We start from the raw sequence: 24,076 nt of genomic DNA, 5'->3' as shown, positions 1-24,076 counted from the left end.
TGTATTCCAATTGCTATGTGCTTGTGAGTTTCTAAGGGGTAGGGATCAGATCTTAGTCATCTTGTCTCTGCCACAATGCCAGAGTGTGTCTAGCTTCTAATGTCCCCCAAGGCTGAACAGTCCTCCACCTTGTCCATAATACCTGAATATTGTGTCCAACTATGTAAGAATTGAATTCACTTGATGTCTTCATGCCATCCATGTACTTGGCAACTAAAAGAACTCAGGGCTTCTAGAGTTCTTCTGCATCCAGCCTTGAAGAAATCTAACCCTGTGCCCTAGCCCCTCCAAATATGGGAGGGGAGCTACTGTACAGGTTGGTATTATCAACAGGATCAAGGGGTGCTCTGACTTTTGGGGTCCCAGAATGCTAGGTATCTTCTCAGACTTGACAATGTTCATGACACCATGCTCAGAGATGAACTGACCCCATGAAAGAATGTGGTAGGGAGTTGTGGGTAAAGAGAAGCAGAGGGCCTTTGCAGGAGCCTTTCCTAACTTTAGCTATCTTGAATTTGGGAGAGGTGTTTGTGGAGGATGAAAGGGGTGGTACTCAGAAAGCACCGTGAGAGTAGTGGCTGGGGAAAGGGGGATTACTGATGATCCAAGGCATCAGTGTGAAGATGTGGAACAGGAAAACAGAGCTCAGATAGAGGCTGCAGGCCCGCAGATGCACAGAGGGGCCCATGGCCACCTTAAAAAGGTTGATTACCCTATCCCCATAAAACCAAAATCTGGCTCCTTTGCAGTCACCCTCCTGCCTAAAAGTTCCGGGGACCTTTCCAGCAAGTTTCATCCCCAGAGGAATGTTCCTGAGTGTCTATTACCTGGATATTTCTCAGGCACAAGGAGGAATCAGCTCTCTACTGTCAGGGCCATATATCACAGGCCCTAAGGAGCTGCCATGAATCTAGGATGAACAAGGGTCCTTTAATTTGTGAAAACATGGGGCAGCTGATGTCTAAAATGTACAGCCTGGGGTTTCTAGTGTTTGTTGGGTCCCACCACCAAGGGCTTTCAGCACCCCCAGAGTTCCTTATGTTCCTCTTACAAACACGGGCAGGGGATGTGACCCTCATTTCATGGTCTAATGCGTGGATGTAGCATTCATTCTAGATCTTGTCATGTCTGATGAAGACTGCCCTTTTTCTGGATTTCCTGTTAGGTACACAACTTCTTCCCTCTTCCCCTGGAATTATCTAAAAGTTCCCACCTCTCATTGTGTGTCTGTGTGGGATTGGAGTGTGTGTGCACGTATGTATACCTGGCTGCATGTTGGTAATGAAAATATAGGGATGTTAGTATAAGGCTTGTATTAGGGACCAATGAAATTGAGTTGGGGGCAGAATTAAAGAAACAAATCTGCTGTTAAGACCAACCCATGCCACCCATCCTGTCCCACCTCTAATCTACTATTTGATTTACTGACTTTGAAAGGTTAACTTTCCAAAATAAGACATTTCATTTTATTTCTCAAATCGGAATAAGTCGCTGAGAGTAGAAACCACTAGGTCAAGAGCAAGAACTCTCCCCCAAAATGGAGAGAATCTTTCTTCCTACCCTGGGCTGCTGGTGCCCCTGGAAACGGGACTTCTTCCTCCCACATATGCTGCTAGCACAAGTCCCCTTGGGCCGGCTGGGCTGAAGTGGGCAGGGTTGGGCCCCTTTCACCCACCCAGAAACACGGGTTCACTGACCGTCAGGCTCTAGGATCTCCAGGGGGTCCGCGGTGCGCTTCTGACCTGGCCCAGCAAGAGCACTCCTGACAGCCTCACAGACAGAAGGAGCTGCAGCCAGGTGTGCCTGAGCCTCAGTAATCGAGCACCGGAATAGGAGGCTCAGCAAGGCGATGGGGATCACCTGTGGGGAAGAGGCAGCGGACACTGAAGCCTGAGGGAATTAGGTCATTTGAGAAAGAACCCCGGGGGAAGGTCGGGCACAGTGGCTCACACCTGTAATCCCAGCACTTTGGGAGGCCGAGGCAGGCAGATCACTTAAGTTCAGGAGTTTGAGACAAGCCTGGCCAATATGGCAATACCCCATCTCTACTAAAAATACAAAAATTAGCCAGGCATTGGTGGCTGGCACCTGTAATCCCAGTTATTTGGGAGGATGAAGCAAGAGAATCTCTTGAACCCGGGAGCGCAGAGGTTGCAGTGAGCCGAGATCGCGCCACTGCACTCCAGCAGCCCAGGTGACAGAGCAAGACTCCCTCTCAAAAAAAAACAGAACCCTGCAGGAGTTAAAGCATTTGATATAGGAATCAGGAGCCACCAGGTTAGATGGAAATTGGATGTTATGAAGACTAGAAGGTGGTAACAAGGTGGATTCAGAGCAGAGAGAAACCTTCATTTTGACCAGGAAAACTCCTATTTGTCCTTCAAAACCCAGTCCAAATACCCTTTCTGCCTCTTTTTCCTGACTCCCTTCCTAGGCAGAATAGAAGATCCCTTTTCTGTGCCCCTGTAGTACCTTTTTCACACCTCCATGACCACTTATCACAGTCATGTCTCCCCCATGAATGTGGAAGTCCTTGTGAGCAGAATGCCACTGAGCTTTGTAAACCCAGTGCCAAACAAACTTCTTGGCACATTGAAAGTACTCAAGAAGTATTTGTTGAATGACCAGCAGTGGGCAGGATACCTGTTCCTTCTCATGTGCAACCTGGACATGGCAGGAGATGGGAGCAGCCCGAATATCATCTGACAGTGGCTGGGGAAAGTGGATCGCTCGGAGGAGGCTCTCGATGCATCGAGCCTTGGACTGTCCAGAGAACCGCTAAGGAAAAAGTGGTAAGATCAGCGTCAGGCTAAAGGCCAGAGGAACTAAGAATGGAGTCACGGGAGACAAAGCTGTGAGAGTGGGAGGCTGGGATCCCAAAGCCTGGCTGTAGAGGCTGTAGATGATTTGTCCATGTTGGCAATCCTAAACTCATAATTTCCAGGTGTAAAGAAAAACTAGGTTAGCCGGGCGTGGTGGCTCAAGCCTGTAATCCCAGCACTTTGGGAGGCTGAGACGGGCGGATCACGAGGTCAGGAGATCAAAACCATCCTGGTTAATATGGTGAAACCCCGTCTCTACTAAAAAATACAAAAAAAAAAAACTAGCCGGGCGAGGTGGCGGGCACCTGTAGTCCCAGCTACTTGGGAGGCTGAGGCAGGAGAATGGCGTAAACCCGGGAGGCGGAGCTTGCAGTGAGCTGAGATCCAGCCACTGCACTCCAGCCCGGGCGACAGAGCAAGACTCCGTCTCAGAAAAAAAAAAAAAGAAAAGAAAAACTAGGTTAAGGGGGTTGGTGGTGGGCTGGATTGGCTGGGTTAAACTGGAGAATTAATGGCAAATTGGTCAAATTTGCATGCATGTCACACCAATCCTGTAGGTTGGTAATCTGGACTCCCTCTCTCTAGTTTCCTCTATAACCACATCCATCTTGCACACTAATGTAAGACTGTTCATCTGCAAACACTGCTTCCATTTTGTCACTACCCTCCTCTCTGTCTAGCTCAGCATTGTCCGGTAGAAATATAATGCAAGGCTGGGCATGGTGGCTCACACCTGTAATCCCAGCACTTTGGGAGGTCAAAACAGGAGGATCACTGGAGCCCAGGAGTTCAAGACCAGCCTAGGGAACATAGCAAGACCCCATCTCTACAAAAAATAAAATAAATTAGCTGGGTGTGGTGGCACCTGCCTATCGTCCCAGCTACTCAGGAGGCTGAGGTGGGAGGATTGCCTGAGCTCAGGAGTTTGAGCTGTAGGGAGCCATGATGGTGCCACTGCACTGCACTCCAGCTTGGGTAACAGCGTGAGACCCTGTCTCTAAAAAAATAAAAATAAAGAAAAAAAAATAATGCAAACCACACATGTGTTTTTAGTAGATGTATTAAAAAAAGAAATAGGTGAAATTGGCCGGGCACGGCGGCTCACGCCTGTAATCCCAGCACTTTGAGAGGCCAAGGCAGGCAGATCACAAGGTCAGGAGTTGGAGACCAGCCTGGCCAATATGGTGAAACCTCATCTCTACTAAAAATACAAAAAAAAAAAAATTAGCTGGGCGTGGTGGTGCATGCCTGTAATCCCAGCTACTCAGGAGGCTGAGGCAGGAGAATCATTTGAACCCAGGAGGCAGAGGTTGCAGTGAGCCAAGATCGTGCCACTGCACTCCAGCCTGGGTGACAGAGCAAGAATACATCTCAAAAAAAAAAAAAAAAAAATTGATTTCACCTATTTCTCCTGACCTTGTGATCTGCCCACCTTGTCCTCCCAAAGTGCTGGGATTATAGGCATGAGCCACCACGCCTGGCCTGAAATCAATTTTAATAATATATTTCATTTAACCCAGTATATAACCCAATGTAAACAACATTAAACATTATTAGTGAGATATTTTGCAATATTTTTCTATATTCATATTTTGTATTTTGAAATCCAGTGTGTATTTTACAACTAGAGCACACCTCAATTTGGTTTTTTGTGACACTTTTTGATTTTTTTTTTTTTTGAGAAAGAGTCTCATTCTGTCACCTAGGCTGGAGTGGAGTGGCACTATCTTGGCTCACTGAAACCTCCACCTCCCAGATTCAAGCAATTCTCCTGCCTCAGCCTCCCTAATAGATAGGACTATAGGCCTGTGCCAACATGCCCGGAATTTTTTTTTTTTTTTTTTTTTTTTTTTTAGTAGAGACAGGATTTCACCATGTTGGCCAGGCTGGTCTCGAACTCCTGACCTCAAGTGATCTACCCGCTTTGGCTTCCCAGAATGCTGGGATTACAGCATGAGCCACCATGCCCAGCCAGCCCACCTCAATTTGGGTGCTAGATTTGCAAAGCTAAAAAGCGAAATGTAGTCCTACCAAAACATTAAAGTTACATTTAATTTAAAAATTATACAGCTTTGGTTTTTACATAAAATTAAAAATTCAGTTCCTTAGTCACACTAGCCACATTTCAAGTGCTCAGTAGCCACATGCGACTAGTGGCCAGTGTTTTGGACAGCACAGGTCTAGCTGCATTTGGCAAGTCCAAATTCCTGCCTGACTTTAACCTTCCACATCCTCCCCTTCCTACTTCTTCACAATCTCTCACTGTGCTCTAAAGTGACTCGCCACCCTGGTCAGACCTGTGTCCCTCACATATCATGCCCAGTCCCCCTTCTGGGACTTGGTGAATGACCTAACAGGAATGCCCTTCTGTCCATCTGTCCAAGCCATAACCACCAGGCCTAGCTCAAACACCACCTCTTCCATGAGGCCTTCTTTTTGCTATAATGCATACTGACCCCCACCTTCTTTGTACCTCCACTGGACTTCAGTAAGAACCATAGTTTATTTTGGGGACCTGGTGGGTGCTCACTAAATGTTCATTGATTGATTCCTTTCACATAGGGTTGCCAGATTTTGTGAACAAAAATACAGGACATCCAAATATATAATGAAAAAAATTTTAAAATCTCAAATATTACATAGAGCATACTTAATGAAAAAATTATTCCATATTTATCTGAAATTCAAATTTAACTGGGCGTCCTGTATTTTTATTTGCTGAATCTGGCGACCCCATTTTCATGACCATCTGTTGTGCCGTCTGCTCAGCATCCACTCCTCCTTCTGGTATCAGCACCTTGGTTTTCCTCTGAGGATCTATCGCTCCCCCATGCTCAGGTAATGAGGTTGGATTGAGGCTCACCTCTCAGCCCTTTTTCCACCACCATCCTGAAGGGAGAGCACATGAACCAGACTGGGCAGAGCACCCCTTGCCCTGGAAAACAGTGATTGCTTCAGGGACATGCATGTGTCCCAAGCAAGAGCCTCCGACCAGGCATTTGCAAGAACCACAGGACAGGCAAGTTCTTTGCCCACTAGTATTGCCAACTAAGTTGTCAGGCTGGCACTACTGGTGGCCAGTTTGCCACCTAATGGAGAAAACTTGCCTAAGAATGAGAACAAAGACTGGGCGCAGTGACTTACGCCTGTAATCCCAGCACTTAGGGAGGCTGAGGCGGGTGGATCACCTGAGGTCAGGAGTTCCAGACCAGCCTGGCCAACATGGCGAAACCCTGTCTCTGCTAAAAAATACAAAATTAGCTGGGCATGGTGGTGGGTGCCTGTAATCCCAGATACTCAGGAGACTGAGGCAGGAGAATCACTGGAACCTCAGAGGCGGAGGTTGCACTGAGCTGAAATAGCGCTGCTATACTCCAGCCTGGGTGATAGCGCAAGACCTCATCTCAAAAAAAAAAAAAAAAAAAAAAGAATGAGAGCAACACAGAGGAAAGCAGAGTTAAGGGTGGAAAGTTCTGGAACACATTAGATTTAGCTGCCCTAAGATTGTTCAGTTATATCAGTTGTCATTTTCTTTGTTTAGCTTAAACCAGTATAAACTCGTTTTCCGTCACATTTGTAACTGAAACAGTCTTGCCTAATAATTACAATTTCACAAACACACCCAAGTATGCTCACACACTCCTTAAGGAGAAGATGCACCTAATCGGAGGAGCAGAAGCACATAGAAAAGGCAGCCTGTACTCTTACACATTTCCATACCTCTGCAAAATGCCCTTCTCTGACAGCCTAAGCATTGAGGCCAGGCCCCACCCAGCCCTGCCCCATCATATCCCTACCTGCAGCATGGCCAGTGCCCGCCAGAAGAGCTTGGAGTTGCTAATTCGAAGGTCCAACATGTGGTTTTGTAGGATCTTCCCAAGAAGCACATGAGCACCTGTACTCACTGTATTCAGCACCCATTTGGTGCTTAGCTCACGCTGGAACTTCTGAAAAGGGCAGACACACGGGGGTGTCAAAAATTAGAGGACAGAAGAGCAGCAGAGTGAACAGGGCCCTATTATCAGACGGGAAACCAACTGTCAAGAACCAGGGACCAAAATGCAGACAGGATTTGTTTGAGCAGCCCAGGGATTAAATGTCAGGGCAGTAGATGTAAACCAGAACTGTCTCAGGCAAACCTGGTAGCTTCACCCATTTGTGTTTTTGACCCCTAGGTAGACAGACATGTTCTCTGAGTCCTTCCACATTAGGATTTTGATCCTGCTGAATCGTTCCTTTTTCTCCCCGGGTATCTGACAGCAGGAGTGGGATTCATTCCACTAAACCACAGGCTTCTTGAGAGGGCAGAGATGGTGACTTACTCTGCTCCAGGGCCCCAGTTTTTTAGACCATGACTGACATGTTTGCTGATCAATACATTTGTTAAGGCCAGGCACAGTGGCTCACTCCTGTAATCCCACCACTTTGGGAGGCCAAGGTGGGCAGATCACCTGAAGTCAGGAGTTCTTGACAAACCTAGCCAACACGATGAAACACTGTCTCTACTAAAAATACAAACATTAGCCAGGAGTGCTGGCATACACCTGTAATCCCAGCTACGCGGGGAGCTGAGGCACAAGAATCACTTGAATCCGGGAGGTGGAGGTTGCAGTGAGCCTAGATTGTGCCACTGCACTCCAGCCTGGGCAACAGAGTCAGACTATGTCTCAGGGGAAAAAAAATGTTTGTTGAAAAATGAATTCTATTTAATTTTCATAACAACCCTACACAATAAGTTTATCTATCCTCATTTTTACATATAGGGCAACTAGAGGTCAGAAGTAAATTAACTTGGAGCAGCTCATATGATAACGAGACGCAGAATGAGGACCTAAATCCAGGTCTTCTGATTCAATGATGAGGGCATTTCCTACTTTGCCGCAAATATTTCCTGGATGAATGAGAGAACCTATGTGAAGGCATGTCAAAAACTAAAAAGTTGTACAAATGTGGTATCGCGAGTATAAAACTGCCACTTGTTTTTGGCCCTTATATTTTGTCCACTTTGGGGCACTTATAACACCTATTGGCACATTAGCAGGGAAACTGGGGCCCAGTAAAGGTGTTGAGGGGATTAATTAATTGGTGATATGGTTAGGCGGCTTTGTGTCCTCACCCAAATCTCATCTTGAATTGTAATCCCCACAGTCCCCATGTGTCAAGGGAGAGACCAGGGGGAGGTAATTGAATCATAGTGGCGGGGGGGTTCCCCCATGCTATTCTTGGGATAGTGAGTGAGTTCTCATGAGATCTGATGGTTTTATAAGGGGCTCTTCCCCCTTCACTTGGCACTTCTTTCTGCCACCTTGGGAAGAAGATACCTTGCTTTCCCTTTACCTTCCACCGTGATTGTAAGTTTCCTGAGGCCTCCCCAGCCATACTGAACTGTGGATCAATTAAACCTCTTTCCTTTATAAATCACCTAGTCTCAGGCAGTTCTTTAGAGCAGTATGAAAATGTACTGGCCAAGGTGGGCGGATCATGAGGTCAGGAGACTGAGACCATCCTGGCTAACATGGTGAAATCCCATCTCTACTAAAAATACAAAAATTAGCCAGGTATGGTAGCAAGCACCTGTAAGTCAGAGCTACTCAGGAGGCTGAGGCAGGAGAATTGCTTCAACCCAGGAGGCAGAGGTTGTAGTGAGCTGAGATCGCACCACTGCACTCCAGCCTGATGACAGAATGAGACTCTATATCATCAAAAAAAAAAAAAGTACTAATATACGTGGTCCTAGCCAGGCTGAGGAAACAGGCTACTGCTACTTTTACTTCTTTATTCTGGAATTCTAGAAATAGCTGTTCACACAAAACCCTGGAAGAGGGTATATTGAAAACATTTTAACAAATGAATGACCAGGACACTAAGTATAAGAACAGATATCTGACCAATTTCAGCATGAAACTGGCCAGTAAGTATGCAGTACTGATGCTATAGGGTGTATGTCAGACTGCACTTTGGGAGAAAGGTCAGTTAAATTTGGGTTATAACACTAACCATTTATACCACTAACATGAACACCATTAACACAAAAATATTTTAAATTTTATATAATTTGGAGTAAGACACGTTCATTTTAAAGTACACATGGAAAAATCGGCCTGGTTATAGCCAGGAAAATCCTTAAAAAGAAGAATAGGCTGGGTGCAGTGGCTCACGCCTATAATCCCAGCACTTTGGGAGGCTGAGGTGAGCAGATCACTTGAGGTCAGCCTGGCCAACAGGGTGAAACCTGATCTCTACTAAAAACACAAAAGAAAATTTGCCTGGCGTGCTGGCACCTGCCTGTAATCCCAGCTACTTGGGAGACTGAGGCAAGATAATCACTTGAACCTGGGGAGTGGAGGTTGCAGTGAGCCGAGATCATGCCATTGAACTCCAATTTGGGCAACAGAATGAGACTCCATCTCCAAAAAAAAAAAAAAAAAGAAGAAGAAGAATGAAGAACAAACCCTATTGGCACTAAACATACCATAACGCCTCTATAATTAAAACATATGGTACCAGCACATCAATAGACAAACCAGTGGAACAGAATAGAAAGTCCTTAAATAGACCAATGCACATAGAAACTGAGTATGTGACACAGGTAGCATCCTAAATCATTCAGGGAAAGATGAACTTAAAAAAATGATATTGGAGCCAGGCATGGTGGCTCACCCCTGTAATCCCAGCTCTTTGGGTGGTCAGGGCAGGAGGATTGCTTGAGGCCAGGGATTTGAGACCAGCCTGTACAACACAGCAAAATCCTGTCTCTACAAAAAAAAAAAAAATTAATTAGCCAGGCATGGTGGTGTGTGCCTGTAGTCCCAGCTACTTGGGAGGCTGAGGTGACATGATTGCTTCAGCCCAGGAGTTTGAGGTTGCTGTGAAATCTGATCACATCACTGCACTCCAGCCTGGGTGGCAGAGTGAGATTCTGTCTCAAAAAAATAAAAAATATATACATATATATGGACAATTCGATAATCACTTAGAAAAATATATAATTGGATTCATGCCTTACCCCATACACAAGAATAAACTCCCAATAAATTAAAGATCTAAGTGTTTAAAAAAGAAAAAAAGAAACCATCTTTACCAGCAGAAAACATGGATGAAATTCCTTTACAATTTAGGTGTTAGAAAAAGCTTTCTGGACCACGCCTACAATCCCAGTGCTTTGGGAAGCAGAGGTGGGTGGATCACTTGAGGTCAGGAGTTCAAGACCAGCCTGGCCAACATGGTGAAACCCCTGGCCAACATGGTGAAACAAAATTAGCACAACACTGAAATGCCCTTTTGTTGCTTTGCTAATTAGCAAAGATTTTTTTATAAGGATGCTATCCAGTATTTATAAGGGTGTAAGGGAACAAGCAACTTCACACTTTATTTATAAACCTCTTTGGAGGGCAATTTGACTATATGTATCAAAAAGCTTCAAAATTTTACATCCCCTTTGACCCAATGATTTCGCTTTTGAGGTTTATCCTGGTGAAATAGTCAAATTCCCAAAAAATGTGTGTATAAGGATGTTCAGTGCAGCACTTTAATAAAAACCCTAATATTGAAGCTGTCTCTGTGTCTAATAGTTGGAGTTAGAGTAAACAATTTATGGTACATCCATACAGCGGATACAATATTACATTGACATTAAAAATGATAGCAGTGATCTATCAGATGAGAACATGTCCTGGCATGATAAAAACATAATAATAATAACAATTTTTGACAATGATAGTGATCTGTTAGTACAGAAAGATGTTCGTAATTTTAAATGAAAAAAAGCAACTTTAAAACAGCATATCAAGTATGGTCTTACTTTTGTACAAATATATTTATATATGCATATAATAGAAATTTAGAAGGACATTCTCCAAAATCTATCAGAGTCTCTTTTTTTTTTTTTTTTTTTTTTTTTGAAGATGGTGGATTTGGAGTGATTTTTTCCTTTTTGCATTTCTGTAATTTGTAATGTTTTTACTACAAAAAAATGTATTGCTATTAAAAGGAACATTTTTCTTTAAAAATACAGTGTTTTAGCTAGGCGTGGTGGCTCATGCCTGTAATCCCAGCACTTTGGGAGGCCAAGGTGGGTGGATCACTTGAGTCTACGAGTTGGCAACCAGCCTGGGCAACATGGAGAAATCTCGTCTCTACAAAAAATACAAAAATTAGCCAGTCATGGTGGTGAGTGCCTGTGGTCCTACTTACTTCAGAAGCTGAGGTGGGAGGATCAGTTGAGCAGGGGAGGCGGAGGTTGCAGTGAGCTGAGATGGCACCACTGCACTCTAGCCTGGGCCAAAGAGTGAAACCTTGTCAAAAAAAGAAAAAAGAAAAGAGAAAAGAAAAGAAAAGAAAAGAGGGAGGGAAGGAGGGAAGGAAGGAATGAAGGAAAGAAGGAAGGAAGGAAGGAAGGAAGGAAGGAAGGAAGGAAGGAAGGAAGGAAGGAAGGAAGGAAGGAAGGAAGGAAGGAAGGAAGGAGAGAGAAAGAGAGAGAGAAAGAAAAGAAAAGAAAATGAAACGAAATGAAATGAAACTGGAAGGAGGTGGATTCCCTGTTCAGGGGCAGAGAAACTTCCTCTTCTTGTTATAAGAGCTCTAAGTCCAGGTAAGTCAGTGTTTCAGCTGTGTCTGGTCAAACCAGGAAACTTCCTGACAGACGTGGTTTGAATAACGAATAAGAGACCACACCTCTCCAGAGCAACCCTTCAGGGCCCTGATTCTGCCCGTGGAGGGTGGGCCGGTGGTGTACGAGAAAACGGAGAACCACAGATGCAAAATTGCTTGCTTTCTTAGGCCACAGAGCAGAGCTAGACTGGCATCCAGAGTTCCCAAAGGCCACACAAAGCTCTAAATTGCAAAGAGTACACACACTGATTATTATTTCTGTAATTATTATCAGTACTTGTGCTGGATTATAATTCATTGGCAAGCAGGGACTATATGCATGTAAAGTTATCTGCAATGAATTCAGCATAGTAAATTTGCAAAAAATAAAAGGTGCTGTAAAAGCTTTTGAATAATGATGATGACTTTGGTATCAAGAATTAACATGTCCCAGCCAGGCACAATGGCTCATACCTGTAATCCCAGCACTTTGGGAGGTCGAGGCAGGCAGATCACTTGAGGTCAGGAGTTTGAGACCAGCCTGGCCAACATGAGGAAACCCTATCCCTTCTAAAAATACAAAAGTTAGCTGGGCATGGTGGCACGCACCTGTAGTGCCAGCTACTTGAGGCACGAGAATCACTTGAACCCAAGAGGCGGAAGTTGCAGTGAGCCGAGATCGCGCCACTGCACTCCAACCTGGGCAACAGAGTGAGACTCCGTCTCAAATTAAAAAGAATTAACCTGCCCAAAGGACAAATGAACATCTGTCAGGTGACTGGTGGCTTATCCCGCACTTTTTGCATATTCCTAGAGACAGCTGAGCCCAGTAAATCATTGCCTTGGGAATTCTGACTAGTGGCCTGGTAACCCATGACCTTGCCCAGCTGGCTTTGTGAAGATCAGAGAGGTCTCCAAGCTTTCTACCCTTCAGCCTCGGGTTTTTTGATTCCTGGAATCCCTCTCCCTCTGAGCCCCTTACTGCAGATAGGACCTTCTCATTCCCCATACCTGGACGAAGTTTCCTTCATATTCAAAGAAAAGCAGTGGCCATGTGATGCTGATGATGGAGGGAAAGAGCTTCTTCAGAGGGATCTGGAGAGAGAGAAAGAGGAGCAGGAGAGCCATCTCCAGGAAGGCCTGGCCACAACTGCCACCTGGGTCCCCTCGTCACAGCTGGACTCTCACCGGCAAGGTCTGCCCCACGGTGCTGTGTGTCAGGGCCTGGATGTGGCTGGTTTTCTCTTTCACCTGCTCCACTATAGTCTGCACCTCCGTGAGGTTGTCTAGGAGAAGGGGAGGATATTAGAGTCGAAAGGCTGGCTATGCAGCTGTTCCTCCTGCTCCCCTGGCTGGGTCAGGATATTCACCCATTCCCTCCCTCTAAGCAGGTACCCTAAGACTGAGAAAAATGACAGCTCCTCTAAGTCATTCTACTTCCCCACTCCCCAGCCCTCACCGCTCCCATCTTCCCTCTCACCATCCAGGGTGAAAATGAAGACCACAGTGTCAATTTCCGTGAGGGAGGGCAGGATGGAAGTCAAGAAGTCCTCCTGGGAGAAGGTGAACTGGGGACCCTGGGGCAGAAGAAGATGGGAGGGTCCCTCCCATGCAAACACTCTAAAACACAGACTTGAGGACTAAAGCGGGCCGTGGAGGAGATCTAACACTTTTGTCTACAGGTGAGAGAGCTGAGGTTCAAAAAGGTACAGTGTTTTGCCCAAGACGATGTAACAAGTCAGTGGACTAGCGCCAGGTTTGGGGACTGGATCTAGAGCCTTCCACACTGCCCATGCTGTGCCAGAGCCTCATGACTTGTGACCCATATTCTCTTCTCTGGACCACCTATTCCAATGAACTCCTCAACTAGCTTCACCTTCCCCTTTTCTTCCACCCTCAGCACACCAGTGTTCTCCCCAACTTCCCCAAGTCCTGTTCTTCTCCGACCTGGTTGGTGAGCTCAGCCTTCTGATTAAACATGTCACTGTGATCACCAATGAGAAAGCCACGGACATCTCGGAAATCTGTGAAGTTTAAGGACAAGGAGAGATGAGTGATTGGCTATATAGAAAAGGAAGGTTCTAGACTTCAGGGTAAGAAAATGGGACTGGGAGGAAAAGTAGCAAGTGGGGCATCGAGTGAGGAGTAGCCCATGTGGGAGGCAATAGTTAAGCACAGGGGTGGGAGCTGAGAAGGAATCAAGGACCGAGTTGGGGTTCAAAGGAAGAAGAATTTGACTGAAGTGCCTATTTAGACAGGGAAGGAGGGACACTGAGGAACACCCATGGGTTGGGAGTAGGACAGTGTCTGGACAGCAGCCCAACTGGTTGGGATCAGGAGGAAGCAGGAAGAACGTCTGGACTGGGGTCCCACCAGCGCCAAAGGTGTGGATGCACTCTACTCCATCCATGATGGCGATGATGCCCAGGGTCTGCCAGCCAACCAGGTACACGTGGCCTTTCTTCTCCAGACTGAGAATGGGTCAGAGGTCAGGACATGAGAGATCACAGTGAAAAGAGGCCAGAGATGTCCACAGAAGAGCACAGGAGTCAACAAACCATGCAATCCCGTCGCCCATACCATGCTAACAAGTCTCATAGAGTCTCCCTGCTCTCGGTAGTCTCCATCCAGGCCACATCCCCACCTCTAAACACATATCCACACACCTGGTGCTGACGCTTTTCATCAGGGTGGCAATCTTGGGGCTTTGGCTGTAGGTCACCTGATGAGCTCGCTCGAATGTCCGCAAGATTTCCAGGAGGCATCTGGGAGAAAAGCCACCAGCTCCCAAGAAGGGCCCAATGCCCCCTCAGAAAGCTTAGGTACCTCCCTGAGCAGGGAGGTGAAGGCACAGCTCCCTTAGAACTAAGTTCTGCTGGTCCCTGGAGAGGTGCAGAGAGTAGGCCCAGACTGCATTCGGGAGGGGCAGCAAGGGCTTCAATGGGCAGAAAACAAAAGAGCAGAAAGAGGGAGGAGTGCATCAGGAAAGCACCTGGAGGAGCAGGATCTGAGAGCCACTGGGAAGGGGAGTGAGCAGCCTGGGAGTGAGGCTAGAGACCCTGGAGAGGGAGGCAAGCCCTGAGTAGGATAGCTCTACCTGCATGACCTGGACCACCCCCAAATCAAAGGACCCTAGGGAGCCAGGCTAGCTTTGGGGGCCCCAGGCTGGCTCAGGGATTAGGTCTGGACCTGAGGAATCCAGGATCCACTGGAAACAATTCGGACTCTGCGACCATGTGGTGGGAGCAACAGCATGTTCCAGCCAGCTCCCTTCCCAGGGGAGGCGTGGTGGGCTGCAGTCTTATTGCCAACAGACCAGTCCTGGGATCTAGACCTGCCAATCCCCATCCACACCATCTCACGCTTGCCTGACTCTGAGCTCTCTCTTGTCCAGATCCTCCCTACCTTTGAGATGCTGCAATGCCCTGGTCCACAGTCTTATGGGCTGCTAATAACAGGGTTTCCAGCAGGATCTTGGTGGCACTTCCACCTTTCATCCGGGAGGAGCCGCTGAGACCCTCGGGCTGAGGAGGTGAAGACACCCAGGAGGAATTGGGAGAAGATGAAGACCCCAGAGACCACTTGTTAGTAACCCCCGGGCATGCATGTGATAGCACTGGTGGCCCCCAGTATGCTTGTGAGGAAGGGTGCTGGGGTGGGCTTGACCAAGAGGAAGATTAGAAAGAGGGGAAGGGCCTCCTCTGGTCACTCCTAGGTATATTCAGGACTTTCTGGAGAGGAAGTCACAGTGATTGGGTCTCTGGTCAGCTGGGTCAAGGGTTTTTCATAGAGTGCTTTTCTTTTCTTTCTTTCCTTTTTTTTTTTTTGAGATGGAGTCTCGCTCTGTCACCCTGTCACCCAGGCTGGAGTGCAGTGGCAGGATCTCAGCTCACTGCAAGCTCTGCCTCCTGGGTTCACACCATTCTCCTGCCTCAGCCTCCTCAATAGCTGGGACTATAGGCGCCTGCCACCACACCCGGCTAATTTTTTGTATTTTTAGTAGAGACAGGGTTTCACCATGGTAGCCAGGATGGTCTCCATCTCCTGACCTCGTGATTCGCAATCCTCGGCCTCCCAAAGTGCTTTTATTTATTTATTTATTTATTTATTTATTTATTTATTTTTGAGATGGAGTCTCGCTCTGCCACCCAGGCTGGAGTGTAGTGGTGCAATCTTGGATCACTGCAACCTCTACCTCCCAAATTCAAGTGATTCACCTGCCTCAGCCTCCCAAGTAGCTGAGATTACAGGCACCTGCCACCATGCCTGGCTAATTTTTGTATTTTGTGTTTTTTTTTTTTGAGACGGAGTCTCACTCTGTTGCCCAGGCTAGAGTGCAGTGGTGTGATCTCGGCTCACTGCAAGCTCCGCCTCCTGCGTTCACGCCATTCTCCTGCCTCAGCCTCCCGAGTAGCTGGGACTACAGGTGCCCGCCACCACGTCCAGCTAATTTTTTGCATTTTTAATAGAGACGGGGTTTCACCATGTTTGCCAGGATGGTCTTGATCTCCTGACCTCGTGATCCGCCTGCCTCGGCCTCCCAAAGTGCTGGGATTACAGGCGTAAGCCACTGCGCCCGGCCTAATTTTTGTATTTTTAGTAGAGACGTGGTTTCACCATGTTAGCCAAGCCGGTCTTGAACTCCTGACCTCAAGTGATCTGCCCACCTTGGCCTCCCAAAGTGCTGAGATTACAAGCATGAGCCACCACACCCAGACCAGAGAGCACTTTTCTTTCCAAGAAATTTCTCCCCCACCTCCCCAACCTCCACCATTTTCTGTGGTAGTTTATCAATCCAAATACCACATGTCATATGCTTTTCAGAGACCAATGAAGCAGTGATTGCAGCAGTCCAGATGTGGAACACAGCACACCAGACAGACAAAGAGGCTACAGCAAACAGAATGATAACAGTAGTGGCTGAGGCTGGGTGCAGTGGCTCATGCCTATAATCCCAGCACTTTGGGAGGCCGAGGCGGGCACATCACCTGAGGTCAGGAGTTTGAGACCAGCCTGGCCAACAGGCTGTCTATTAAAAATACAAAAATTAGCCAGACATGGTGGCACGTGCCTACAATCCCAGCTACTCCACAGGCTGAGGCAGGAGAATTGCTTGAACTAGGGAAGCAGAGGTTGCAGTGAGCCAAGATTGCGCCATTGCACTCCAGCCTGGGTGACAAGAGCAAGACTTCGTTTCAAAAAAAAAAAAAAAACAAAACAGTAGTGACTGAGAAAAGAAGATTGAAAGTCAACATTTGCATAGAGGAGGAAAGAAAGATGAGGATTTGGGAGGTGAAAGCTGTGGAATTCTTATGTCATGGGGAATTCTACCTTCCTATTTCACAAAAGGAAGATGGAGGAGAATGTCGCGGATGGCGTGCGCATCACTGGTAGAAGGAGGCACGGGCTGGAATTTGGCTAAGGCCCTCATAAGGCCCAAGCAAGGAGAAATGGTGCTAGTGAAAGGTATCCGCAATCCAGATGAGAAAAAAGGAACAGGAGAAAACAGCTTTCAAGCTAAGAAGGGCCACCAAATTTTAGAGAGGATTTACAAAGGCAGAAGAATAAAACAAAACTGCACCCCATTTTTTAAAGTCCATACTTAAAATGTAAATATGTGAGAGAGACAGACTGAGACATAACAATAGCTATTCAACGCTGTCTATACATAGATGGCAAAGAGCTTCTTTAAACAGAAACTGTCCCAGACCACTGAAGTGTTTAAGGCTTACCAATTTGAGAGACAGGGTTGGAATGAAGATGAAATATCTTAAGGTGAAAACGTAAATGGGAAAATAGGATTTGGTTTATAACATTTTAGCTGACTCACAATGCCTCAGGAATTTAAACAAGATGTAACAGAACCTAAAATCAGAGGCCCCAAGGAAGTGGCAAGCAGTTCCCAGGTGTTGGGGGGTGGTGGAGAACATAGAAAAAGGAGAGGCCCTACCCCGATGGCAGGATTGAGCACAAAAGCTTTCTGTTTCTCCTGCATTTTCTGCATCCGCTCTGCTACTTGTCGGAATGTTGAACTCCAGTCTTCAATGGGGTCATTTCTGAGATCCAGAGAGACACAAGGTGGGGAGATTGTCTATGAGGATCTCATAGAAGGGTCTCAGCTGGGAGTCATGATCAAAGACTGCATCGGGATTGAGGTCAGAGGTCAACAACTTCATACAGACATATGCTTTGGAGCTTTTAGAGGCACTGTGTCCCTGAACCCCGAGGACGGGGGTTCATAAAACATTCAGCACCTCAAGCCCAGAGCAAAGTCAACACTCAAGTTTAAAGTCCCAGCCTAAGACCAAAACCGTCTTGTGTCCTGCTCCTTGCATAAGCCCCAATGCCATGGCTACACTCATCTCGCCCTCTGCAGGTCCTTTAGGGAATGTCTGTCATTCAAATGCCAAATTGCCACCTCATGTTCCATCTTAGGGTCCATCAGAAGCCCTTCCCATTCATGGGAATACATTCTGGAAATCCCTCCAAAGAGTGAACTCTCAGTACCAGAGGGAGGAATAACAGTGAAGGAACCAAGCTGCCAGGTAGCACCTCACAGTTGTCAAACATTCCTTGAGTAAATTAATTGGGAACAAATCAATGTGTTCATGAGACGAGAGCTACAGACTTGTTATCTGCTTAGTTACAAATCATGGAATCTCAAAGAATTACGATCTTCTTTAGTTGATTTTTAATGGCTTTGCTAGGGGATAATTTGTGAATCGCCCATTGTGGCAGGACCTCAAAGAGACAGTTACTTCTGTACATGGCACCCCTAATTTCGCCTTATCATCCCATCATGCAAAGGTTCCCTCCCTTCTTGAACTATTTTTGTATTTTTTTCTTCTGTATTACTTCTAGGGCAGACAAGTTTCACATATTTCATGCCCGTTGTATAAAATGTCTCCTGTCATTTTTCCTCAAACTATTTCTGAAACTTCTAGAGTCCTAAGAAAGAGGAGACTAAAGCAGAGAGGGTTCATATTGTACGGTTTAACGTCGAGTTTCCTAAACACAACTGGGCATCCAAATCATCTGGGGAGTTTTATTTTTTGATAACTGCCCATTTCTGGGTACCACATCCACCCTAAGATTCAGATTCAGTAGTTCGGGAGTGGAGCCCAAAAATCTGTATTTTAAAAAAGCTTCCCAGATGACTCTGAAAATCAGCCAAGTTTGGGAGCCACTGATTTAAGGAACAACTGGAAGATCTCCACGCCTACGTTGTTTGAAATTCTTCATTTCACTTAGTCATAGGGCCTGAAATTAGCATCCACTGCAGCAGATACATTTTTGGTGAAGGAGAGCCCTCCATGAAAAGGATCAGGGTTAGGAGTATTTCAGATTCATCTATACCTTCGCATAAATTATACTACAGCCTAGAGAATCTGGGAGGTGAAAAAGCACCTTGGAAAAACCCATTTGTCCCCCTTCCCAAGACCACCGCTAAATACAAAAAGCTGCTCTAAAATAATCAACAAGCCTTTGCCGCATCCCTGTGGTGTCAGGAAGCCCTCAGCTTTGTCAGGTGGCCCACTCCAATGGTTTATTTAGCAGAGTTCCCCAAACCTGGCTGTGCATCAGAATCTCCAGGGTTGCTTTCAAAAAATAGATATTCCAGGGCCTTACTCCAAACCTACAAAATCAGACCTCTTACACAAGGAACTAAGAATCTTCTTTATTTTTTTGTAACATTCCCCAGGCAGCTCATGCACAGAACCACATCTGAGCACTACTGGTTTAATATGTTGACTTATTCTGAGATCAGAGTGACCACTGACATAGAGAATAAGAGGGAGGTGATTTGGTAATGAGGGGCTCTCAGGAAAGGGAAAAGGGTGAGAGATCTGAGGAGCCTCAGGGGAGGAAAGGGGTGCCTGGAATGATGAGAGAGAATGGGCACTAAATAAAGGAACTGGACAAAGAGGAGTAGCAGGCCTTCTGGCACCCACTGCTACTACTTTGAAAAGGTGCTTGGGGCTCATCCCTCTATGAAAGCAAAGATATTTGTGGTATGCATCTTCCTGACCCCATTTTATCCTCCATTTTATCCCTTGTTTTTCTTGCCTCTTCAATCTCTGTTTCAAATGTATGCTATCTTGTATTTTATGCATCCTTTATAAGCTGCCTTTAATGCTTTGCGAAACAAGGAGAGAATAATTCAACCAACCAACAAACAAAAAAACCTTATAAGCTTAGGGGCACCCCATATTTACTTTCATATTCTGAGATTTGGCGAACAAGACTATCTGTTCTCTCCCTTGTGGTTGTACTATAGACTTTGACATGTTCCCTTCCAGCCTGCCCCAGGACTGCCCAGTCATTCCAGAAGGCTCACCTGGCCATGCTCACTGGATTGAAGCCAACCAAGACTGGCAAGAAGACAGCTGTGTTGTTCATGCAGTAGTCCATCTGGCCTGCCACAAAGGGAGCCTGATGGTGAAGAGAGAGAAGGGCATGATGAGGGGGTCATTACTCTGACTGGTGCCCGAGGCTCAAGTGCATCAGAATCCTTCAGAATGCTTGTTCAAAATGCAGATTCATAGGTATAGTTACAATCTACTGGATCCACATTTGAAGGGGGAGCACATTTTTCACAAGTACCTCAAGGGCACTACATTTTTAACAAGTTCCCCAAGGAAATCTTCTGCATGGTAAAGTTGGAATACTATTGAACTAAATCATAAGCTCTTTGAAGTCAATATCCTCTTCTCTTTGTGTGCTTCCTTCCATATATAACACTGGTGGGATCTGGTTTCTGCTCAGTGAATTCTTAGAGCCAGAGAGCTGCAGAATTGAGAGGAAACTTGGAGTTATCTGGTTCAGTGCTTCTCAAACTACCTGGAAATCTTGTTAAAATGCTCAGTAGGTCTGGAGTAGGGCCTGAGATTTTGTGTTTCTAACAAGTCCCAGGTGACACTGATGTTGCTGGTGCAGGCACCATATTTTAAGTAGCAAGGGATTAGTCCAGGGGCCATATTTTTCTGTAAAAGGCCAGATAGTAAATACTTTAGGGTTTGTGGGCCCTATGGTCTCTGTCCAACTGCTCAACCCTATGGCTATAGCATGAAAGAGTCCCTGGGCCATATGTAAACAAAAATGGCTGTGTTCCAATAAAACTTTATTTTAGGGGCTGGAAATGGTGACTCACACCTGTAATCCTAGCACTTTGGGAAGCCAAGGTGGGCAGATCACTTGAGGTCAGGAGTTCAAGACTAGCCTGGCCAACATGGTGAAACCCTGTCTCTACTAAAAATACAAAATTAGCCGGGCATCATGGCATGTGCCACTTACTGGGGAGACTGAGGCAGGAGAATCGCTTGAACCTGGGAGGAGGAGGCTGCAGTGAGCCGAGATTATGCCACCGCACTCCAGCCTGGGAGACAGAGGGAGACTCCGCCTCAAAAAACAACAACAACAAAAACAAAACAAAACAAAACAAAACTAACCTTTATTTTAGGGCCCGTTGGGTGGCTCATGCCTGTAATCCCAGCACTTTGAGAGGCCGAGTGAGGCGGGTGGATCACCTGGTGTCAGGAGTTCGAGACCAGCCTGGCCAACATGGTGAAACCCTGTCTCTGCTACAAATGCAAAAATTAGGCAGACATGGTGGTGGGCACTTGTAATCCCAGCTTTTTGGGAGGCTGAGCCAGGAGAATTGCTTGAACCCAGGAGGCGGAAGTTACAGTGAGCCGAAATCATGCCATTGCACTCCAGCCCGGGTGACAGAGAGAGACTCCATCTCAAAAACAAATAAACAAACAAACAAATAAACTTTAAAAACAGGCAGCTGGCTGCATTGGCCAGCCAGTATAGTTTGCTCAGCCCTGGACTAGTCCACCTATCTTGGTTGCTGATTGATTGATACACAGTTATTCTGAAATAGAATCCCTTCCCCATCTTCCCACATTCACATGACTCGATCCAAGTTAGTGAAACTAAAACCAAAATTCCTTGAGCAAACTTCCTGCTTTCTAGCACCCATCTCATTGATCTATCTTCCATGCTATTCCATTCCCACTCACTTCCTCTCTCTAAAATTGATCTGCTCAACCCATCTTTCTACTCACAGAGAGTCCCACAGAAATGCCGATAACAATCACCCTCTTCTTCCCAGCAGCCACCTAGGAGACGAGGATGGACAAGGCAGCGTAACTGGGAGGATTCCAGGGCACAAACCTACTGTGTGAGGATATCAGGGCCAGGAACAGGGGAGGGAGGAAATAGGCTTTGGCTGAATGCTGGGGCTTTTATGTCCCCATGAGAAGATAGAGGTCTCTGGTCAATATCAGTGAAAAGCACAGACCTTCTTCAGTTCCTCAATCCCGTGTAAGGCACTATCTTCTGTCCCCTCCCTAGAGGCCACCACAGACCTAAGAAGATAGACTTAAGGTCAGTGGCACTGGTTGGGAAGCAGAAGCCTATGGTTTATTAGGGCAGGCTACATTAAGAGATGGGAATAAAGGGAAAACTATCGTTGAATGAGCACCCACAGTTTGTTGGGCACCATGATAGACACTCTGCAGAGTTGAAAAACCCAAATACCTACAACAGCCAGTCAGGCAACATGAGTATGTGAAGTGGGCCAAGTGTGAGGGAATAAGGAATGGTGGGGACTAAGGCAAGCTGGACACAATCTCTGTCTAAAGGCATTCAAACTCAGTTTCTAAGAAATACTATTTAGGTCAAACAAAATATTCATAGGCTAACTTGACTTACCTGTCACCCCCTGCAATGAGGTAGGTGTAAAGAGATTTCTGTCCCAGACCTTTCATCAGCTGATTAAAGGACACCTGTAAGGGGGAGAGGATGTAAAGAGGTAATGACAGAGAAGAAACAATTATCTTGGATTTTCAACTCCTAGAGGGCACAGACTACGTAATGATTCTCTTAGACCAGTGCTTAACCCAGTCCTACATGGAATCTGGCACTTAAAGCTGCTACTTGGAGATGATTACTTGGTGGTGCATGGGATGTAGAGACATTGACAACATACTAGCGGGACTCAGATGGGCCCAGAAGAAATGGGACTTCATGGTGCCATCTAGCTTTTGGAAGAGAGACAGAGCCAGGCTTGGAGTCCAAGTCTAGTGAGGGGCCATCTGGGAGCTTAGTTATGATGATCTTTATGCTTCTGAGGGTCACCTCCAGAAGTGGAGGGGGAAGAAAACTGGGGACCAGGGTGCTCACCGACATGAGGAATGCCATCCGGCCAGAGGTACCCCCTCCACTCAGCACAACCAGCCCCCCATCTGGCTCCTAAAGAAGGAAAGAGGCATATATCACCAGGGCCTGGCTCAGGTTGGAGGAAGAATATTCTTTTTTTTGTCAGTAATGCAAGAGGAATTGGAAAGACTCCTTATCCCTCCTCTCATCACAAAACTGAACAAATACATGCAGTGTAATGTAGCAAAAAGAACACTGGATTAGAGAAACCAGTTTCACTCCCACGTCTTGCTCCACTAGTTGTTCAAATCCTTACTTATTCCAGAAAGAACCGAAAGCAGCTTTGTCATCTAAATAAAAGTAAATAACAAAAGCAGCATTATCCAGCAATTATTAGCTGAGTGTATTTGAGCAAGCTAGTGATCATCCTTTCTAAATCTTTGTTTTTCCATCTGACAAAAACAAACAGAAGTCATATCAACTTCACAGGCTTTTGTGAGGGTAATAGGTGTGAAAGTAGACTGTCAATTATAAAGTATTAAGCAGATGAGTAATTATTATTTATTCATAAGATGAAAATAAGCATCCAAAAGGGAGGATTTCCAAAAGGGAGAAAGGAGAATGAGATCTATCAAAGTGAGAAATAGAGACAATAAAAAAAGAAAGACGGAAACAGGAAAGTTTAGGCAGGGAACAGAAGGAAGGGTTAGTACCTTCAGCACTTCCTGAACTTTCCCAGCCACCTGTACCATGGTGGTCAGAATGGATTCGCTGTAGAGTCTCTGTAGGGAACAGGCAGGAATGAGAAGCCAAGAAAAGGAGGACGATGGATGGCGGAGGGGGTCTCAGGGTTTCTGATATTAGGAGCCATGGTCAGGGAGAGCAGAGGTGGGGTTGGGGTTGGCATGTTTATGTGCAGGGTCCAGGTCTTGGGTCTTGGTTACCTGGTATGTGGGCAGGGCTTGCCCCTCCTCCTGGAAGATCTCAGCATCACATTGTCCCAGCAGTCGAACAATTTCCTCAGCATCTGCTTTGTCTAGGTCCTGGGTCAGTGGGTTTGACTTCTCTGTGATTGGCACAGCTGCCTCGTACCCAGACAACTAGAAGGAAGAGGGGACAAGGACGGAGCAGGAAGCCAAAGCTTCATTCACACCTGCTAAGCTGGAGGTGGGAGTGGCAGCAGGCACAGTGTTGGGACTCACACACACGCACACACATACCACACTAGAAACTCAGCTTGCACTTGGTACTCTGGGCATATTAGGGAAAGAACATCAGGAAAGAAGAAGAGGTGAGCAGAAACCAGGGTGGAGGGAAGACTGGATGAAAAATAATTCTAGGAATCAGCACAGAAAGCCAACATGAAGAAGGGGTCTCACCTCCCACTTGCCAGGCTCCGGGGTCTCAATGACATGTTGAAACCGTTTTGTGCCTGGCATGGTCCCGTGCTGTGGATACACTGTTCCACCTGCCTCTTCAGCCACACAAACCCCTCTGGT

General features: G+C 46.3%; 1 protein-coding gene across 2 annotated transcripts; it reads right to left on the bottom strand.

Moving 5' to 3' along the window:
* Positions 1-1,446: 1,446 nt before the first annotated feature.
* Positions 1,447-24,076, bottom strand: GCKR (glucokinase regulator). 2 transcript variants are annotated; one of them, XM_025354351.1, is made up of 19 exons: positions 23,957-24,076; positions 23,522-23,677; positions 23,291-23,359; positions 22,602-22,670; positions 22,131-22,204; positions 21,718-21,784; positions 21,482-21,535; positions 19,750-19,844; positions 17,362-17,467; positions 14,817-14,935; positions 14,078-14,176; positions 13,785-13,882; positions 13,359-13,435; positions 12,892-12,988; positions 12,600-12,697; positions 12,423-12,506; positions 6,620-6,769; positions 2,644-2,778; positions 1,447-1,860 (listed from the first exon to the last, which is right to left on the bottom strand). In XM_025354351.1, the coding sequence occupies exons 1-19, from the start codon at positions 24,014-24,016 to the stop codon at positions 1,690-1,692; spliced, it is 1,878 nt and encodes a 625-aa protein (XP_025210136.1). In that variant the 5' UTR covers positions 24,017-24,076; the 3' UTR covers positions 1,447-1,689. The 2 variants fall into 2 exon arrangements, with proteins under 2 accessions (XP_025210136.1, XP_025210137.1); XM_025354352.1 differs by having other exon boundaries at positions 13,791-13,882.

Source organism: Theropithecus gelada, chromosome 13 (genome assembly GCF_003255815.1).
Source record: "Theropithecus gelada isolate Dixy chromosome 13, Tgel_1.0, whole genome shotgun sequence".
Lineage (NCBI taxonomy): Eukaryota > Metazoa > Chordata > Mammalia > Primates > Cercopithecidae > Theropithecus > Theropithecus gelada.
This window is presented reverse-complemented; position numbering and strand designations above follow the sequence as displayed.